This window comes from Balaenoptera acutorostrata, chromosome 4 (genome assembly GCF_949987535.1).
Source record: "Balaenoptera acutorostrata chromosome 4, mBalAcu1.1, whole genome shotgun sequence".
Taxonomy (NCBI): Eukaryota; Metazoa; Chordata; class Mammalia; order Artiodactyla; family Balaenopteridae; genus Balaenoptera; species Balaenoptera acutorostrata.
The window spans coordinates 121,073,067-121,092,233 of record NC_080067.1 but is presented as its reverse complement, the minus strand read 5'-3'; the positions used below and the strand labels follow the sequence as shown (position 1 = coordinate 121,092,233).

The 19,167-nt window shown below is 36.4% G+C and overlaps 1 protein-coding gene across 1 annotated transcript in view; it reads left to right on the top strand.

Annotated features, from left to right (window-relative positions):
* The window catches only part of ROBO2 (roundabout guidance receptor 2), a 573,165-nt gene that overhangs the window by 53,230 nt on the left and 500,768 nt on the right, over positions 1–19,167 (top strand). The window contains exon 2 of the mRNA XM_007164107.2: positions 13,215–13,541. Within this exon, the coding sequence (XP_007164169.1) occupies positions 13,215–13,541 (327 nt within the window). The remainder of the gene's footprint in view (positions 1–13,214; positions 13,542–19,167) is intronic.

Here is a 19,167-nt window from a genome sequence, read left to right as displayed (position 1 = left end):
AAGCTTAGTCCAAGGAAATATTATATTCCAACTGAATAAGGAGACAGAAGAAGTTTACTTTAAAATACGTGAAATGAAATCAACAGGTGTTCTCAGTGCTTTATCCTCCTTTATTATATTATGTAATTGAAATCACTTCTGAAAACAACACTTCTGTAGCACTCACTGCAAATGAGTGGTTATTGACTAAATAAAACTAAATTTAAATATATTCACAAATTATGATTTTATACTTCACCTCCAATTCTTTAAAGTTTAACGCACTAATAAACCATTCAATTTGCTTTTTGTTAAATATTTTACTAAAATCATTACAAAATCATTGTTTGAGAGTCTCTGAGAAGCAGAAATAATCCATTATGTAAATTTGGGTGCTTAGAACATTATTCAAAGATGCAGCTTCATCCAGCTCACTAATTTGGTATTTCTGTGGCATGCTTACATCTAGCCAGATGTAAGTGCATGCCCTTCTGGTAGGCATGCTATAACTGCAGCTTCTTAGATCCTTCCGCTTGTAACTTCTGATGCATTCTGTTCAATGTGGACCCAAGAATCTTCATTTAAAAAAATATCCCAGGTGATTTTGATGCCGGTAGTCTAAGAATCACACTTTGAAAAAACAAGGAAGATGTTTTCTGATTTTATTACGACTAGAGGCATTAATTTGCCTTATTTTATTGAAATCAGTTTTAGAAGGGGTTTTGTAATTAGTCTCATTGTAGTGTGCATTCTTTCCTTAAGCTTCCAGCATTTTCAGAAGCCTAGTACATTTTGGATGAAAGGCCTTGAGTTCTAATTCTGCCTCTAATAGCTGTTCAATTATGGACAAATCACTTGATTATTTTATAGCTTACTTTCTTGGACAGTAAAAATAAACATTTGGATATTCACCTATAGTACCCTATGACTAATTTACATTGTTTCCTTATAATATCTAAAAACAGTTGAATAAAATGTTTTAGATTATAATGACTATTTTATTGCACAATTCATAATTAAGATATAAAATGATGTCCAAACTTGCTATTAGCTGCAAGCAAAGTTAGTATTGCAGATAGTAATTCTGATACAGTGCTTAGTGCATCTGACCAAATAGAGATCCTGAATATTTCCCATTACATGAGCAAAATATTATTTTCCTGCTGTTGACGTATTTTTTCATCTGAAATCTGGAGAAAAAAGTTCTATGGTCCTATATAAAAAAATAAACAAATAAACTAAAGTTATTAACGGAAATTGATAAACAGGTGCTCTAGAGCAGGATTGGTAAACTTTTTCTGCAGAGGATCAGATCACAGTATTTCAAGCTTTGTAGACAATATACAGTCTCGTTCTTCCTTCACCTTCTGCTTCTTTTATCCTTCTTCCTCCTCTTTTTTTAACAACATGCTAAAAATATTAAACCATCCTTAGCTCAAGGTCATACTAAAACTGTTTAAAGCAGTGCTTCTCAAACTTTAATGCACATATGCATTGCCAGGGAATCTTGTTAAGATGCGGATTCTGATTCTGTAGGTCTGGGGTTGGGCTGGGGACCCTGTATTTCTTATTTGCCCTTGGATATCAAAGCTTTTGAAGTTAAACTGTTTCATGGCTTTTCATGTGATGAACAGCCCCCTCTACTGTTGGGTTTTGAATCCCCAGTGACTTTGGCTGACAACTCAGCTATCTTTTTTGTTTTTTTAACCAAATAATGGGGTTGTTTTGATCCTAGTACTTTAGTGGCCCTTCATAATTTTAAAGCCTCAGACCTCTTTGGAAATTTGATGAAATCTGTAGCCCCTGTTGCTACTACTCCCTCCTGCCCACACAAGAATACCCATTTTTATACACAATTTCAAAGAATTCACGAACCCATCTAAGGCTTACCCATCTTAAGGGTCACTGCTATAGTTGTGTAATGTCTGAATTTAAGGGAGTTCAAAATTAATTCCCTCACTTTTAATAACATCTTAAAATTTAGATTGCAGCTATGTTTTTGCATTTCTCCATATCATTCTATTTATCTAGCTAGCTAGCTAGCTAGCTACCTACCTATATGACTATCAATCATCTCTCTGACTGGTACAAACTTTTAACTTTATTTTATGCCCTATTGGCCATTGCTGGCCTGATGATTACATTTAAACTTAAAACTATGAATGAGGAAAGTAACCTAACTATTGGTCAGAATGAACATGAATTGTTACAATGCCTTGTATTAAATTTGTTCACAGTGCCTTTACTTATGCCTTTTTAAAAACTACTTTATTGAGATATAATTCATACATACTTTACTCATTTAAAGTGTACAATATAATAGTTTTTATTATTTTCATGGAGTTGTCCAACCATCACCATAAATAATTTTAGAATGTTTTCATCACCCCCAAAAGATTCTCCAGTCCCCCTTCACCTCTCACCCCCATTACCTACCCTAGACAACTGAAAATCTATTTTTGTGTCTATGAATTTAACTATTCTGGACATTTCTATGTAAGTGGAATCATTCTGTGACTAGCTTCTTTCACTTAGCATAATATTTTCAGTGTTCACTTATGTTATAGTGTGTATCGGTGCTTCATTCATTTTTATTGCTGAATAATATTCCATTATGTGGATATGTAACATTTATTTATGCATTCATCAGTTAATGGACATTTGGGTTCTTTCCATTTAAAAAAATTATTATGAAAAATGCTGCTATCAATGTTACAGTTTTTGTGGGGACATAAGGTTTCATTTCTCTTGGGTATATACCAGGCAGTGGAATCGCTGGGTCATATGTTAATTCCAAAACTTTTTGAGGAACTCCAGATAGTTTTCCGAAGTGGCTGTACCATTGTACATTCCCACGAGCAATGTATGAGGCTCTCAATTTTTCAACATCCCAGACAATACTTGTTATTTTACATTTTTTGGATTATTGCCATCCTAGTGGATGTGAAGTATATCTCGTGGTTTTGATTTGCATTTTCCTGATAGCTAATGATGTTGAGAATCTTTTCATGTGCTTACTGACCTTTTGTCTAACGTTTTTGGATAAATGTCTATTCAAATCCTTTGCCCATTTTTAAATTCGGTTATTTGTACTTTTATTTAGTTGTAATAGTTCTTTATATGTTCTAGATATAAGTCCTCTATCAGATATATGATTTGCAATTTTTTTCTGATTCTGTGGGTTGTTTTTCCTTTTCTAATGTTTTCTTCAAGAACAAATATATTTGTTGCATGTGATTTTGGTGTCATATTCATGAAGGTTTTGACTAACTCAAGATCATAAAAATATGCTCCTATAATTTCTTTTAATTGTTTGATAACTTTACCTCTTACATTTAGGTTGTAGATATTCTTTTGAATTTTTTATAACAGCGGAGTAAAGCTACTACAAGAATATCCAAATGCAACAGCACTAGAATAGTTTACGTATGTTATAGTGATAAATGAGTAAAATTCTCTGAGTGCTATTGGACATGTTAGATTCTAAATCTTATTGCTAAATAGTTTAGATGTTTTGCCTCTAATTCTCTTATTAGTCTATTATTCTATATTTTATTTAATAAGTGTTAGTGTATTTCAGGTCCTGTTCAGGCCTTATCCAGGCCAAACTGCCTAATAAGGTGGAGAACTTTTTGATGTAGAAAATAGCACTCTAAAAACATGGACAGTTAACTTGCTTAGTTTTAATAATAGAACAACTTTGGCATTAGAGAGAATGTAGATGATTGCATATGGAAGATTAGAGAAGAGCAAGGAAGGTATCCAAACAAGATGACTGTGGCTACCGTATGTCTGTTACATGAAAAGTGACATATAACTCTTGGTGCATTTTAGTATCAGTTTCTATGGCTATGTCTCCAGACCTTTACATTTGGGAATATGCTACTGATTTGCAAGCTATGATTAGTTATTCATAATTAAGTACTTTGGGATCTTATTTGATTATTACTTTTAAAAATAATTCTTACTTTTTATATTCTATAAATTCCTCATTTGTGTTAGGGCCTCAGTACTTACAATATATAACCTTCTTTATTATTGTGATGCAGGTTGTGATTTTCTATCCATATTTAAATACCTTGGGTCTCTTTAGTTCTTTTCTTAAAATTTTGATGTGTGTAGTGTAAATTACTCTTGCTTTAGGTACCTAGCACTTGTAATGTATAAGTTCCTTCTTGCATCTGATGAGCTAACAAATGGTAATCAGCAACCTTTAAAAGTTAATCCTCTTCAGAAAACGTTCATTCACTACTAAATTAAATTCCCTTTATTAAATTCAAGTACAAATTTTAAATTAATATTGAAAGTTAACTGGAATCACATTGATGAGTAAATATTACTTCTGTTTATTGAACAGAAATGTGCCAATATTGGGTGATTGGTTTGAAAATTGTAAGAGCTTTTAGAAGCTCGTATGTAGATTATCATTATGTCTCCAGACAGAGTTCTCTCAGCCGTCTCCTTTAGAATTATTTGCAGCAGCTGGTAGGACCTTTCCACAAATAATGGCTTCTGACACTTCATAAATTAAAATATTCAAAACAGTACATTATGTAAAATTTTCATCTTAAAATACCAAACAGGTCTTTCTCTTCCTATTTCTTCTAACTTTTTTTTTTTAAACATCATTATTGAAGTATAATTGCTTCACAATGGTGTGTTAGTTTCTGCTTTATAACAAAGTGAATCAGCTACACATATACACACGTTCCCATATCTCCTCCCTCCTGCATCTCCCTCCCTCCCACCCACCCCATCCCACCCCCCCAGGCGGTCACAAAGCACTGAGCTGATCTCCCTGTGCTATGCGGCTGCTTCCCACTAGCTATCTATTTTACATTTGGTAGTGTATATATGTCCATGACACTCTCTCACCCTGTCACATCTCACCCCTCCCCCTCCCCATATCCTCAAGTCCATTCTTTAGTAGGTCTGTGTCTTTATTCCCGTCTTGCCACTAGGTTCTTCATGACCTTTTTTTTTTTTTCCCTTAGATTCCATATATATGTGTTAGCATACTGTATTTGTTTTTCTCTTTCTGACTTACTTCACTCTGTATGACAGACTAACTCCATCCACCTCATTACAAATACCTCCATTTCATTTTTTTTTATGGCTGAGTAATATTCCATTGTGTATATGTGCCACATCTTCTTTATCCATTCATCCGATGATGGACACTTAGGTTGCTTCCATGTCCTGGCTATTGTAAATAGAGCTGCAATGAACATTTTGGTACATGGCTCTTTTTGAATTATGGTTTTCTCAGGGTATATGCCCAGTAGTGGGATTGCTGGGTCGTATGGTAGTTCCGTTTTCAGTTTTTTAAGGAACCTCCATACTGTTCTCCATAGTGGCTGTATCAATTTACATTCCCACCAACAGTGCAAGAGTGTTCCCTTTTCTCCACACCCTCTCCAGCATTTATTGTTTGTAGATTTTTTGATGATGGCCATTCTGACCGGTGTGAGATGATACCTCATTGTAGTTTTGATTTGCATTTCTCTAATGATTAATGATGTTGAGCATTCTTTCATGTGTCTGTTGGCCATCTGTATATCTTCTTTGGAGAAATGTCTATTTAGGTCTTCTGCCCATTTTTGGATTGGGTTTTTGTTTTTTTGTTATTGAGCTGCATGAGCTGCTTGTAAATCTTGGAGATTAATCCTTTGTCAGTTGCTTCATTTGCAAATATTTTCTCCCATTCTGAGGGTTGTCTTTTTGTCTTGTTTATGGTTTCCTTTGCTGTGCAAAAGCTTTTAAGTTTCATTAGGTCCCATTTGTTTATTTGTGTTTTTATTTCCATTTCTCTAGGAGCTGGGTCAAAAAGGATCTTGCTGTGATTTATGTCATAGAGTGTTCTGCCTATGTTTTCCTCTAAGAGTTTGATAGTGTCTGGCTTTACACTTAGGTCTTTAATCCATTTTGAGTTTATTTTTGTGTATGGTGTCAGGGAGTGTTCTAATTTCATACTTTTACATGTACCTGTCCAATTTTCCCAGCACCACTTATTGAAGAGGCTGTCTTTTCTCCACTGTATATGCTTGCCTCCTTTATCAAAGATAAGGTGACCATATGTGCGTGGGTTTATCTCTGGGCTTTCTATCCTGTTCCATTGATCTATATTTCTGTTTTTGTGCCAGTACCAAACTGTCTTGTTTACTGTAGCTTTGTAATATAGTCTGAAGTCAGGGAGCCTGATTCCTCCAGCTCCATTTTTCGTTCTCAAGATTGCTTTGGCTATTCGGGGTCTTTTGTGTCTCCATACAAATTGTGAAATTTTTTGTTCTAGTTCTGTGAAAAATGCCAGTGGTAGTTTGATAGGGATTGCATTGAATCTGTAGATTGCTTTGGGTAGTAGAGTCATTTTCACAATGTTGATTCTTCCAATCCAGGAACATGGTATATCTCTCCAAGTGTTTGTATCATCTTTAATTTCTTTCCTCAGTGTCTTATAATTTTCTGCATACAGGTCTTTTGTCTCCTTAGGTAGGTTTATTCCTAGATATTTTATTCTTTTTGTTGCAATGGTAAACGGGAGTGTTTTCTTAATTTCACTTTCAGATTTTTCATCATTAGTGTATAGAAATGCAAGAGATTTCTGTGCATTAATTTTGTATCCTGCTACTTTACCAAATTCATTGATTAGCTCTAGGAGTTTTCTGGTAGCATCTTTAGGATTCTCTATGTATAGTATCATGTCATCTGCAAATAGTGACAGCTTTACTTCTTCTTTTCCGATTTGGATTCCTTTTATTTCTTTTTCTTCTCTGATTGCTGTGGCTAACACTTCCAAAACTATGTTGAATAATAGTGGTGAGAGTGGGCAACCTTGTCTTGTTCCTGATCTTAGTGGAAATGGTTTCAGTTTTTCACCATTGAGGACAATGTTGGCTGTGGGTTTGTCATATATGGCCTTTATTATGTTGAGGAAAGTTCCCTCTATGCCTACTTTCTGCAGGGCTTTTATCATAAATGGGTGTTGAATTTTGTCAAAAGCTTCCTCTGCATCTATTGAGATGATCATATGGTTTTTCTCCTTCAATTTGTTAATATGGTGTATCACATTGATTGATTTGCATATATTGAAGAATCCTTGCATTCCTGGAATAAACCCCACTTGATCATGGTGTATGATCCTTTTAATGTGCTGTTGGATTCTGTTTGCTAGTATTTTGTTGAGGATTTTTGCATCTATGTTCATCAGTGATATTGGCCTGTAGTTTTCTTTCTTTGTGACATCTTTGTCTGGTTTTGGTATCAGGGTGATGGTGGCCTCGTAGAATGAGTTGGGGAGTGTTCCTCCCTCTGCAATATTTTGGAAGAGTTTGAGAAGGATAGGTGTTAGCTCTTCTCTAAATGTTTGATAGAATTCGCCTGTGAAGCCATCTGGTCCTGGGCTTTTGTTTGTTGGAAGATTTTTAATCACAGTTTCAGTTTCAGTGCTTGTGATTGGTCTGTTCATATTTTCTATTTCTTCCTGGTTCAGTCTCGGCAGTTTGTGCATTTCTAAGAATCTGTCCATTTCTTCCAGGTTGTCCATTTTATTGGCATAGAGTTGCTTGTAGTAATCTCTCATGATCGTTTGTATTTCTGCAGTGTTAGTGGTTACTTCTCCTTTTTCATTTCTAATTCTATTGATTTGAGTCTTCTCCCTTTTTCCCTTGATGAGTCTGGCTAATGGTTTATCAATTTTGTTTATCTTCTCGAAGAACCAGCTTTTAGTTTCATTGATTTTTGCTATTGTTTCCTTCATTTCTTTTTCATTTATTTCTGATCTGATCTTTATGATTTCTTTCCTTCTGCTAGCTTTGGGTTTTTTTTGCTCTTCTTTCTCTAATTGCTTTAGGTGCAAGGTTAGGTTGTTTATTCGAGATGTTTCCTGTTTCTTGATGTAGGCTTGTATTGCTATAAACTTCCCTCTTAGCACTGCTTTTGCTGCATCCCATAGGTTTTGGGTCATCGTGTTTTCATTGTCATTTGTTTCTAGGTATTTTTTGATTTCCCCTTTGATTTCTTCAGTGATCACTTCGTTATTAAGTAGTGTATTGTGTAGCCTCCATGTGTTTGTATTTTTTACAGATCTTTTCCTGTAATTGATACCTAGTCTCATAGCGTTGTGGTCGGAAAAGAAACTTGATACGATTTCAATTTTCTTCAATTTACCAAGGCTTGATTTGTGACCCAAGATATGATCTATCCTGGAGAATGTTCCATGAGCACTTGAGAAAAATGTGTATTCTGTTGTTTTTGGGTGGAATGTCCTATAAATATCAATTAAGTCCATCTTGTTTAATGTATCATTTAAAGCTTGTGTTTCCTTATTTATTTTCATTTTGGATGATCTGTCCATTGGTGAAAGTGGGGTGTTAAAGTCCCCTACTATGATTGTGTTGCTGTCGATTTCCCCTTTTATGGCTGTTAGTATTTGCCTTATGTATTGAGGTGCTCCTATGTTGGGTGCATAAATATTTACAATTGTTATACCTTCCTCTTGGATTGATCCCTTGATCATTATATAGTGTCCTTCTTTGTCTCTTGTAATAGTCTTTATTTTAAAGTCTATTTTGTCTGATATGAGAATTGCTACTCCAGCTTTCTTTTGATTTCCATTTGCATGGAATATCTTTTTCCATCCCCTCACTTTCAGTCTGTATGTGTCTCTAGGTCTGAAGTGGGTCTCTTGTAGACAGCATATATATGGGTCTTGTTTTTGTATCCATTCAGCCAGTCTGTGTCTTTTGGTGGGAGCATTTAATCCATTTACATTCAAGGTAATTATCGATATGTATGTTCCTATTCCTATTTTCTTAAATGTTTTGGGTTTGTTATTGTAGGTGTTTTCCTTCTCTTGTGTTTCTTGCCTAGAGAAGTTCCTTTAGCATTTGTTGTAAAGCTGGTTTGGTGGTGCTGAACTCTCTCAGCTTTTGCTTGTCTGTAAAGGTTTTAATTTCTCCATAGAATCTGAATGAGATCCTTGCTGGGTAGAGTAATCTTGGTTGTAGGTTTTTCTCCTTCATCACTTTAAGTATATCCTGCCACTCCCTTCTGGCTTGCAGAGTTTCTGCTGAAAGATCAGCTGTTAACCTTATGGGGATTCCCTTGTGTGTTATTTGTTGTTTTTCCCTTGCTGCTTTTAATATGTTTTCTTTATATTTAATGTTTGATAGTTTGATTAATATGTGTCTTTGCGTGTTTCTCCTTGGATTTATCCTGTATGGGACTCTCTGTGCTTCCAGGACTTGATTAACTATTTCCTTTCCCATATTAGGGAAGTTTTTAACTATAATCTCTTCAAATATTTTCTCAGTCCCTTTCTTTTTCTCTTCTTCTTCTGGCACCCCTATAATTCGAATGTTAGTGCGTTTAATGTTGTCCCAGAGGTCTCTGAGACTGTCCTCAGTTCTTTTCATTCTTTTTTCTTTCTTCTGCTCTGCAGTAGTTATTTCCACTATTTTATCTTCCAGGTCACTTATCCGTTCTTCTGCCTCAGTTATTCTGCTATTGATCCCGTCTAGATTATTTTTAATTTCATTTATTGTGTTTTTCATCGTTGCTTGGTTCCTCTTTATTTCTTCTACATCCTTGTTAAATGTTTCTTGCATTTTGTCTATTCTATTTCCAAGATTTTGGATCATCTTTACTATCATTATTCTGAATTCTTTTTCAGGTAGACTGCCTATTTCCTCTTCATTTGTTAGGTCTGGTGTGTTTTGACCCTGCTCCTTCACCTGCTGTGTGTTTTTTTGTCTTCTCATTTTGCTTATCTTACTGTGTTTGGGGTCTCCTTTTCACAGGCTGCAGGTTTGTAGTTCCCGTTGTTTTTGGTATCTGTCCCCAGTGGCTAAGGTTGGTTCAATGGGTTGTGTAGGCTTCCTGGTGGAGGGGACTAGTGCCTGTGTTCTGGTGGATGAGGTTGGATCTTGTCTTTGTGGTGGGCACGTCCACGTCTGGTGGTGTGTTTTGGGGTGTCTGTGGCCTTATTATGATTTTAGGCAGCCTCTCTGCTAATGGATGGGGCTGTGTTCCTGTCTTGCTAGTTGTTTGGCATAGGGTGTCCAGCACTGTAGCTTGCTGGTCGTTGAGTGAAGCTGGTTCTTGATGTTGAGATGGAGATCTCTGAGAGATTTTCGCTGTTTGGTATTACATGGAGCTGGGAGATCTCTTGTGGACCAGTGTCCTGAAGTTGGCTCTCCCACCTCAGAGGCACAGCCCTGATGCCTGGCTGGAGCACCAAGAGCCTGTCATTCACACAGCTCAGAATAAAAGGGAGAAAAAAATAGAACAAAAGAAAGAAAGAGGATAAAATAAAATAAAATAAAGCTATTATAATAAAAAATAAGAAAAAAATTATTAAGAATAAATGTATTCAGAAAATTTTTTTTTTAATTTTTAAAAATAGATTTATTAATTTTTTATAGTAAAAAATAAGAAAAAAATTATTAAGAAAAAAATTTTTTAAGAAAAAATTTTTTAAATTTTTTAAAATAAAAAATATGAAAAAACTTATTAAAAATTTTTTTAATTTCTAAAAATAGAAAATAAGGAAAAAATTATTAAGAAAACATTTATTAGGAAAAGTAAATTTTTTAAGTTAAAACAAACAAACAAACAAACAAAAAAAACACGGACGGACCTAACCCTAGGACTAATGGTGAAAGCAAAGCTATACAGACAAAATCTCACCCAGAAGCATACACCTATACACTCACAAAAAAAGGAAAAGGGGAAAAATTAATATATCCTGCTCCCAAAGTCCACCATTTGAATTTGGGATGATTCATTGTCTATTCAGGTATTCAACAGATGCAGGCACATCAAGTTGTTTGTGGAGCTTTAATCCGCTGCTTCTGAGGCTGCTGGGAGAGATATCCCTTTCTCTTCTTTGTTCGTACAGCTCCCGGGGTTCAGCTTTGGATTTGGACCTGCCTCTGCATGTAGGTCGCCTGAGGGCGTCTGTTCCCCACCCAGACAGAACGGGGTTAAAGGAGCAGCTGCTTCGGGGCTCTGGCTCACTCAGGCCGGGGGGAGGGAGCGGTACGAAGGAGGTGGGGCGAGCCTGCGGTGGCAGAGGCCGGCGTGACGTTGCAGCAGCCTGAGGCGCGCCGTGCGTTCTCCCGGCGAAGTTGTCCCTGGATCACAGGACCCTGGCAGTGGCGGGCTGCACAGGCTCCCGGGAGGGGCGGTGTGGAGAGTGACCTGTGCTTGCACACAGGCTTCTTGGTGGCGGCAGCAGCCGCCTTAGCGTCTCCTGCCTGTCTCTGGGGTCCGCGCTGATAACCGCAGCTCGCACCTGTCTCTGGGGTCCACGCTGTTAGCCGCGGCTCGCGCCCGCCTCTGGGGTCCACGCTGATAGCCGCGGCTCGCGCCCGTTTCTGGAATTCGTTTAGGCGGCGCTCTGAATCCCCTCTCCTTGCACACAGCGAAACAAACCGGCAAGAAAAAGTCTCTTGCCTCTTCGGCAGCTGCAGACTTTTTCCCGGACTCCCTCCGGGCTAGCACCTAAGCCCGAGCCTCAGCTCCCAGCCCCCGCCCACCCCGGCGGGTGAGCAGACAAGCCTCTCGGGCTGGTGAGTGCTGCTCGGCGCCAGGCTTCCGTGCGGGAATCTCTCCGCTTTGCCCTCTGCACCCCTGTGGCTGCGCTCTCCTCCGTGGCCCCGAAGCTTCCCCCCTCTGCCACCCGCAGTCTCTGCCCGCGAAGGGCCTTCCTAGTGTGTGGAAACCTTTCCTGCTTCACAGCTCCCTCCCACTGGTGCAGGTCCCGTCCCTATTCTTTTGTCTCTGTTATTTCTTTTTTCTTTTGCCCTACCCAAGTACGTGGGGATTTTCTTGCCTTTTGGGAGGTCTGACGTCTTCTGCCAGCGTTCAGTGGGTGTTCTATAGGAGCAGTTCCACGTGTAGATGTATTTCTACTGTATCTGTGGGAAGGAAGGTGATCTCCGCGTCTTACTCTTCCGCCATCTTGCCCCTTCCCTCCCCTCTTCTAACTTTTAATGGCCCCATTTTCATTGTAGCCACAGGAAAGTTATTGGTACCTGTCACTCTTCCTTACTGTATGGAATACCAAATTCTGTCAAGTGTTTATTTTACAGTATAACTTATATCTTCCTTCTTTTTTCCACCTTAAGTGTCTCAAGGTCAGGTTCTTTTTATTGTTCTCTGGGATATAGAAGTAACTCTCACCTGTCTTTTTTGCCTCCATCGCTATCTATATTTTACTGTACAGACCAAAAGAATCTTTCTAATACACAGATGGTCATGTCACTGCTCCCTCAAAATCAGTTAGCCATATGGAATAAAAGTCACACTCCTTAGCGTGGTATTTTAAGCCCTTTTGTCTCCGGCTATAAGACTGCCTTTTACCCTCACCTGCCACGTTAACTTCCTCCCTGATTATGAAATGTATTATACATATATTGTCATTTCTCTGTCCTTTTGCTCATGCTGTTTCTTCATTCTGAATGTCTTTCTCCTTCTGTTGACATATTATTTTCATTCTTTACAACTCAATTTAAATGCTACCTTTTCGGAGGAAGCCTCTCAGTGTGCTCTAGTTAGAGTTGACATTACTTTCCCCGATCTTTTCCTGTAATACATTTCTTGGACCTCCATGCAACACTTATTTCAACATAGTGATTTAAACTGAGTTCCTCAGTCAGACATACCTGGATTCAAATCCTGCCTCTACTGCTTACTTCTTCCACAGTCCTGGACAATATATGTCATTAAACTTCTTCCTCATCTGTTAAATTGAGTTACTATTTGTACATAATGTTCAGGTCTTTTTTTGTGTTGACTCTGATAGCACAATGCCAGCGTGATAAACGTTTTCTGTGTGTGTATTTTAGGCACTTGTCCACTTGGCTTTCTCCCCTAGTACATAGTAAGCACTTTGAAGACAGGAAATTAACCTTACTCATCTTAGCACTCATTGCAACTTACTGGTTCCAAAAGAAAATTTCTTGCTTATATTTATTTGTCCTGACTCATGGAACATGTTAAACCTAACTCATTAGAATTAACATATTAATTTATTGCTATATTGTCTTGTTGCACAAGGGACTTGGAATGACTTACGAGATGCATAAAGAACAAAAGACTGAAACATAAATAAAATAGTAGTAAGTGCAGTTTGAATGATTGAATAGTTTAATTTTATCAATGTGAACCTCAGTGAAACAAAAGCTATAGATAAGGAATGTTAAAGCTTGTCTTCATTCTGTCACATTTTGTAGGATCTCGTCTTCGCCAGGAAGACTTTCCCCCGCGGATTGTGGAGCACCCTTCCGATGTCATTGTCTCCAAGGGAGAGCCCACCACGTTGAACTGTAAGGCCGAGGGCCGGCCAACGCCCACCATTGAGTGGTACAAGGATGGTGAGCGGGTGGAGACTGACAAGGATGATCCCCGGTCCCACAGGATGCTTCTGCCCAGCGGATCCTTATTCTTCTTGCGCATTGTGCATGGGCGCAGAAGTAAACCTGATGAAGGAAGCTACGTGTGTGTTGCAAGGAACTATCTTGGCGAAGCAGTGAGTCGAAATGCATCTCTGGAAGTGGCATGTAAGTAAATGTAATGAATCTCATAAATGGCATGCGCTTTTACTTTGATTTTTTTTTAATAAGCTTTGATTTGTTCTCATAGATGCTTAATACCTATAGAATAAAACAATCAATACTCTCTGTATAATTTTACTTTGCCTTCTCCAAAGAAAGCTCGTCAAAATAATGTATAGCCAAGATGTTGCAATAAATTTATTTATATTGAAGCAATGTGGGTATTATGATACCCAAGCAAGGCGGTGATGATGCTGGTCGTCTTTAAAATTTGAATTTTTAATGAGAGATATAATAAAATATTAAGGTTGGCGATGTTAAAATAAAAAGTTTATGTGTAACATGGCATCAAATACAAGGTATAAATTCATTATTGTACCTATTCCTGTTACCTATTTATATATAACTAATATATATACATATATATATTTTTTAAATCTAACTTTTATTGGGCAACTTTAAAAAGAATATACTCTTTAGGTTATTTTAACTCTTTTACTTCCAGGCTAAATTCAGGGATCATTACCCTAGGCATGCAGGGGAAAATATACCAACAACAGCAACTATATTTTTTAATCAAAAAATTCATCAGAGAAGAGAACTGATTTCTGTTTAGGGACAAAATGTGCATATAGAGGAAGGTCTTGCTCAGTTTTGGTAATCAGCAGTAGCTAAGGATTTATCCTGCCTTTGCCAATTAAAAATATATTTATTTGTTAATCAGGTAGCCCAAATAGCACCAGTAAATCAAGGCATCAAGGCTTTGCATCTATTTGATCATTGAGTCCATAACTTTGTTTTTCTGGATGGTTTTCCAGAACAAATTTCAAAATATGTTAGATTTGTTTTCTGGTTTATAAGTGAGGATTTGGTGTCATAATTATTTTGGTATTCTCTATTTTGAAGGAATACTTTATCAAGAATTATTTGTGAATAAGATGGCAATAACTGAGCTTAAAAAAAGTTTGTGCTCTTCAACTTTCTGCTTGTACCAGTAGGTGTTCATAGGTAAGAGAATTGAAATATTTCAGGATGCATGCGTCTTTTTTATATAGCTGGGATGAGAGTGCTGGATAATAGTTCATGGTCTCATGTCTGCAATTAACTTTGATACTTATACTCACATGCTATATGGTATCACACTAAATTATAAAACTTGTGTATATGTGTATCGAACTTCTCACAGTGTATCATTACCTTTATATACGAAAACATCTTTTAGTAAACAAAATCATACAGTTTCTTATTCAGCTATCACAATGAAAGCTTTTGCTTTTACGCATCCAGTCTTTTGATTTATGCTTTGTACCAAGAAATCTGGAACCCAGTCCATGCTTGAAATGTGTAAGTCCAATAGGAAAAGTCTACAGGAATCCTAAAACCCAAATTTATTACGTGAAGTACTTTGAGATATAAGCATTAGAACTTTTGCTAGCAATGCCATTTTGTGCCAGTTGCTAGGTAATGTCATTTTTATAACTTACTTCAAAAAGCAGTTAGATTAAATGCAGTTTAGTGAGGTTTGAAATATACACACAGAACCTCAAGAATGCAAATATTCCTAACTGTCCATTTTTATTTTGAAATATCTTATTTCTGGAACATTTCAAACAAATTAAAATATTTCAATGTCAATTCTATTGATTGTTTTCCCCACCAGATCCCTTTATAGTAAATATAACATGCATTATTCTTTCCTTTTATAGATAAAATGAAACCCATGATGGTTAGGTGACCAAGACTAAGACAATAAATTAATGGGGAATTCAGGATCAGACCATGATTGTTCTAATTTTCAGTTTGAGAGAATTGTACCATATTTTGAAAAACGCTCAAATGAAACCTGGCTCATCTTATATAAATAAAAATAAAGAACTTTTAATTAAAAGTTTTTCTTTTATCCACTCAGCAGCAAATAACTTTTTTTATTTTTTAAATTGAGGTATAGTTGTTGTATAATATTATATCCGTTTCAAGTACGCAACCTAGTGATTCACAATTTTTAAAGGTTAAATTCCATTTATAGTTATTATAAAATATTGGCTAAATTCCCTGTGTTGTACTATATATATCTTTGTAGCTTATTTATTTTAAGCAAATAACTATTTTTAATCCTTCACTAACTTTCTTGTCAATATTAAAGTTTATCTAAATTGGCCAATCATTTTATTGTTAGACAGCTCTAAACTTATCTTTATTCTGATCCTTAGCATTGTTAAAATTGCTCCCAACACACATGCATCTTGTACTTTTATTTAACATAAAGGATTTCTCTCTTTCTTAATTGCATCATTAATAATGAATCAAACTGTTTTAGAGGGAAAATTTTAAACCATGATTTTTTTTTTCATGTAATATGACAGTTGCATTTTTCTTTATTTTTAAATCAATGAGCTTTGAGAAATGCTAAAAAATACTTCTGACCTAGAGAGGAAAACAAGAAGGGTTCTAAATTGGATTTAGCTAGTGAATAAAATTCTTTCTTCTAATGCTCTGTCAACAGTTCATGCCATTTGAGGCAACAAAAGATCAAATAATATCCATTTATATGTTGCTCATCCCTTTCGCATTAGCTCATCAGTCTTCTCCATTTCCTTATGTGTTTCATAAAATTTGTTAATATGGAAATTTAGGTCAAAACATTGTGATTTGTCAATCCTATTGGTAACCAAGGTGTATTTTTATAAAATGATAGGAACCGCTGTGGGTCATGTAAATGTCTGGCCTTCATATTTTAGGACACTCAATATAATTCCTCAATTATGGCGTATCCATTTCTTCATTTGTTAAAGGAAAGAATGGAAACCTAAAAACACTATGTATTTGGAGAGCTGCAGGTAGCTTGATATGAGGTTGGTGGGCAGTGTAAGTTAGAAAGATAGGCATGTGCTGAATCATAAAATCTAGACTTTTTGTAAAAGGAGAGTCTTTTCTTTCAATTTTGAAAGAAAATTGAAGATAGGGTTAAAGGGATGATGATTGAAGTTGAGCAGAGTTAAGAAGCTGTCAAATCATTCAGAAAAGAGTATATGTTAGATTTTAAACTGAACAAAGCAGTGAGGATTAAAAGAAGGAAATAGTTTGAACCGTATTTAGAAATTATAAATTATATCACTTTATGGTTGGTTTGGGGAATAGAGGGTGGTTACCAGATGTTTTTGGTGGAGTGACTGTGTATATTATGATACCTACCATCCAAAGGGATGGCAGATACAGGAGAAATAACTCTAGTGAGAACAGGAAAGTGAAGTCAGCTTGGTTGTATTGTTTGACATACCAATGAAATATCAAGGTAAAAATATGCCATATTCCATTAAGAAAAGAGCTTCTGGAATTGAGAAGTCTTTCCCAGATGGAGGTTGAAGCCAGGGGAGTAGATAGACATAGATGTGATTGCCCAGGCAAGCTGTGTGTAGGGCTGCGATCACTCCCGTTGTTTGGAAACAATATTTAATGGTGGGCAAAGGAAAGAAGTCTAGTTCAGGAAGCTCAGAGGAGATATTGGAGTGATAGAACATGGGAAGTGGAGTGACAAGAAAAATAAGGAAATAATTTTAAGAAAGAAAAAGTGGTGGGCAATGCAAATGCCACGTGGTGGTCTAAATAAAAAGTATCTGTGGTCTCTAGGGGTGGAAAGAAAGCACCGCAGCTGAAGAATGAGCAGGTAGTGGAGTTGGAATGGCAAGTGCTGCCTGTTCTTTCAAGAACTCAGGGGCGGTCAAAATCGGTTGAGAATGGATTTAGGTGTATATAGGAATATCTAGGTGGTATGGATGGATAAGTATCAAACAACCTTGTTATAACTTTTATTGTGAAATAATTATTGATAAAAAATCTGGAATTTTTGACTCTGCTTCATCTTGATTTTCATTTTTAATTTCAACAGTCTTGCTTTCTGCTGTCATATGATATGAGCAGTTTTATTGATAACCGTCTGTCTTGACTGATTGTATGGAAGTTAGCCTGTTTTTATCATACTCTATTCATTCTCTTTTCGTTTTATTAAATACAGAGTTCACTTTTATGTAATGGAACAATATAATTGAGGAAAAAACTATTCAGGGCCAATCATTGCAGTGGAGATTTGAATCACTTACACATATTTGTGTTTTTCCCCTCTTGGTTTGGAAAAAAAAAAGCAATCCAGAAAGTACTTTTTAGATCACTTTAACTCAAGGAAGGTATTTAGGCAAAAAAGTGATTTTTACATATTTAGAAAACAGAATTGCAGGTTCTACAAGGCACTTGGCACTGAAGAATTTAATACATAGTTTTCCAATGGGACTACCAAGAGAGCTGAGACGTAGCTGGTGCAGATAGGATTTCAGTTTGAACTCCAGGGCTCCCTGTGTTTGGAGCAGAAGGAGCACAGGGGTCCTCACACAGATTGTGGCTGGCTGTGATGCAGCCTGAGTCAGTGGCAGTGCCTAGAGATGGCAGCTGCAGCCCCAGGTGGTAAATATATGACAGCAGCTTGATCTATCGACCAGGGTAAGAGGGGGTTCTGGCCTAAATGAAAATTCATGAAAAATTGATGAAGTCCCCAGATTATTTTTTCCGTTTCCTTTTCTCTGCACTATGCCAGTGCAGAGAGGGGAGATTAAATGAAGTGATGAACGCTTTAGTGGCAAGGAGGTTGTGGTTCAAAGGTCAAGGGTCACTTAGAAACTGGTCTTTTTTTTCCCCTTTCCTTACTTATAAAGCAAAACTAAAACACAAGAACTTTTCAGATTAGCTATGATTTACCTTTGCTTTGATAAAAATAAAATAAAATGGCTAAATGTTTGAAAGTTGGCTTTTGATGCAACTACAAAAGAGAACAGATGTGGTTCATAATTCAGTTGGGGAACTAGAAATAGATTGAATTCCATGACTGCAGGGTGATTTCTTTTCTTTTCTTCTTCCTTTTTTTTCCTTTTTGTTTCCACATATGAAGACCCATGCCTCAAGAATGTCATTTAGAGAAGGAAAAGGTGTTGCATTATTTATGTCACAGATTGCTAGAATAGCAAAGCTATGGAACGCTCTACAAGCATAATGATCCTGCTTTAAATCCAAAACTAAATTGGTGTTTTATCTGTACAAGGAAGAAAGGTTATAGAAGTAGACTGACTTTAGTAACAGAGGTCACAGGTGGCATTAAAAATGAACACAAGGTGAATTGTTTCATTGATATTTCCAAGTTAATAAATATGTAAATTTTTTCTTTTTCTCTTTTTACTTTCGGCTATAAATGAATGTTATCCAGGCAAAATACCTTTATGCTCCAAAAACACATGAGATAAATTAAATTGCAGAAAAGCCTGAGCCATGGAGAGCTTTTTAAAAAAAATTACTTTATTGAGATATGGCTCACATATAACTTACCCATTTAAAATGTATAATTTAATGTTTTTTAGTGTATTCACGGGGTTGTGCAGCCAACACCACAATCTAATTTGAACATTTTTGTCACTTATAAAGGAAACTCTATACCCATTAGCAGCCAATTCCCATTCTCCTGGAACCCTTCTGCTACATCCCTAAGCAAACACTAATCTACTGTCTTGTCTCTATATATTTGCCTATTCTGGACATGTCATGTAAATGGAATCATACAATACATGGTCTTTTTTGACTAGCTTCTTTTCCT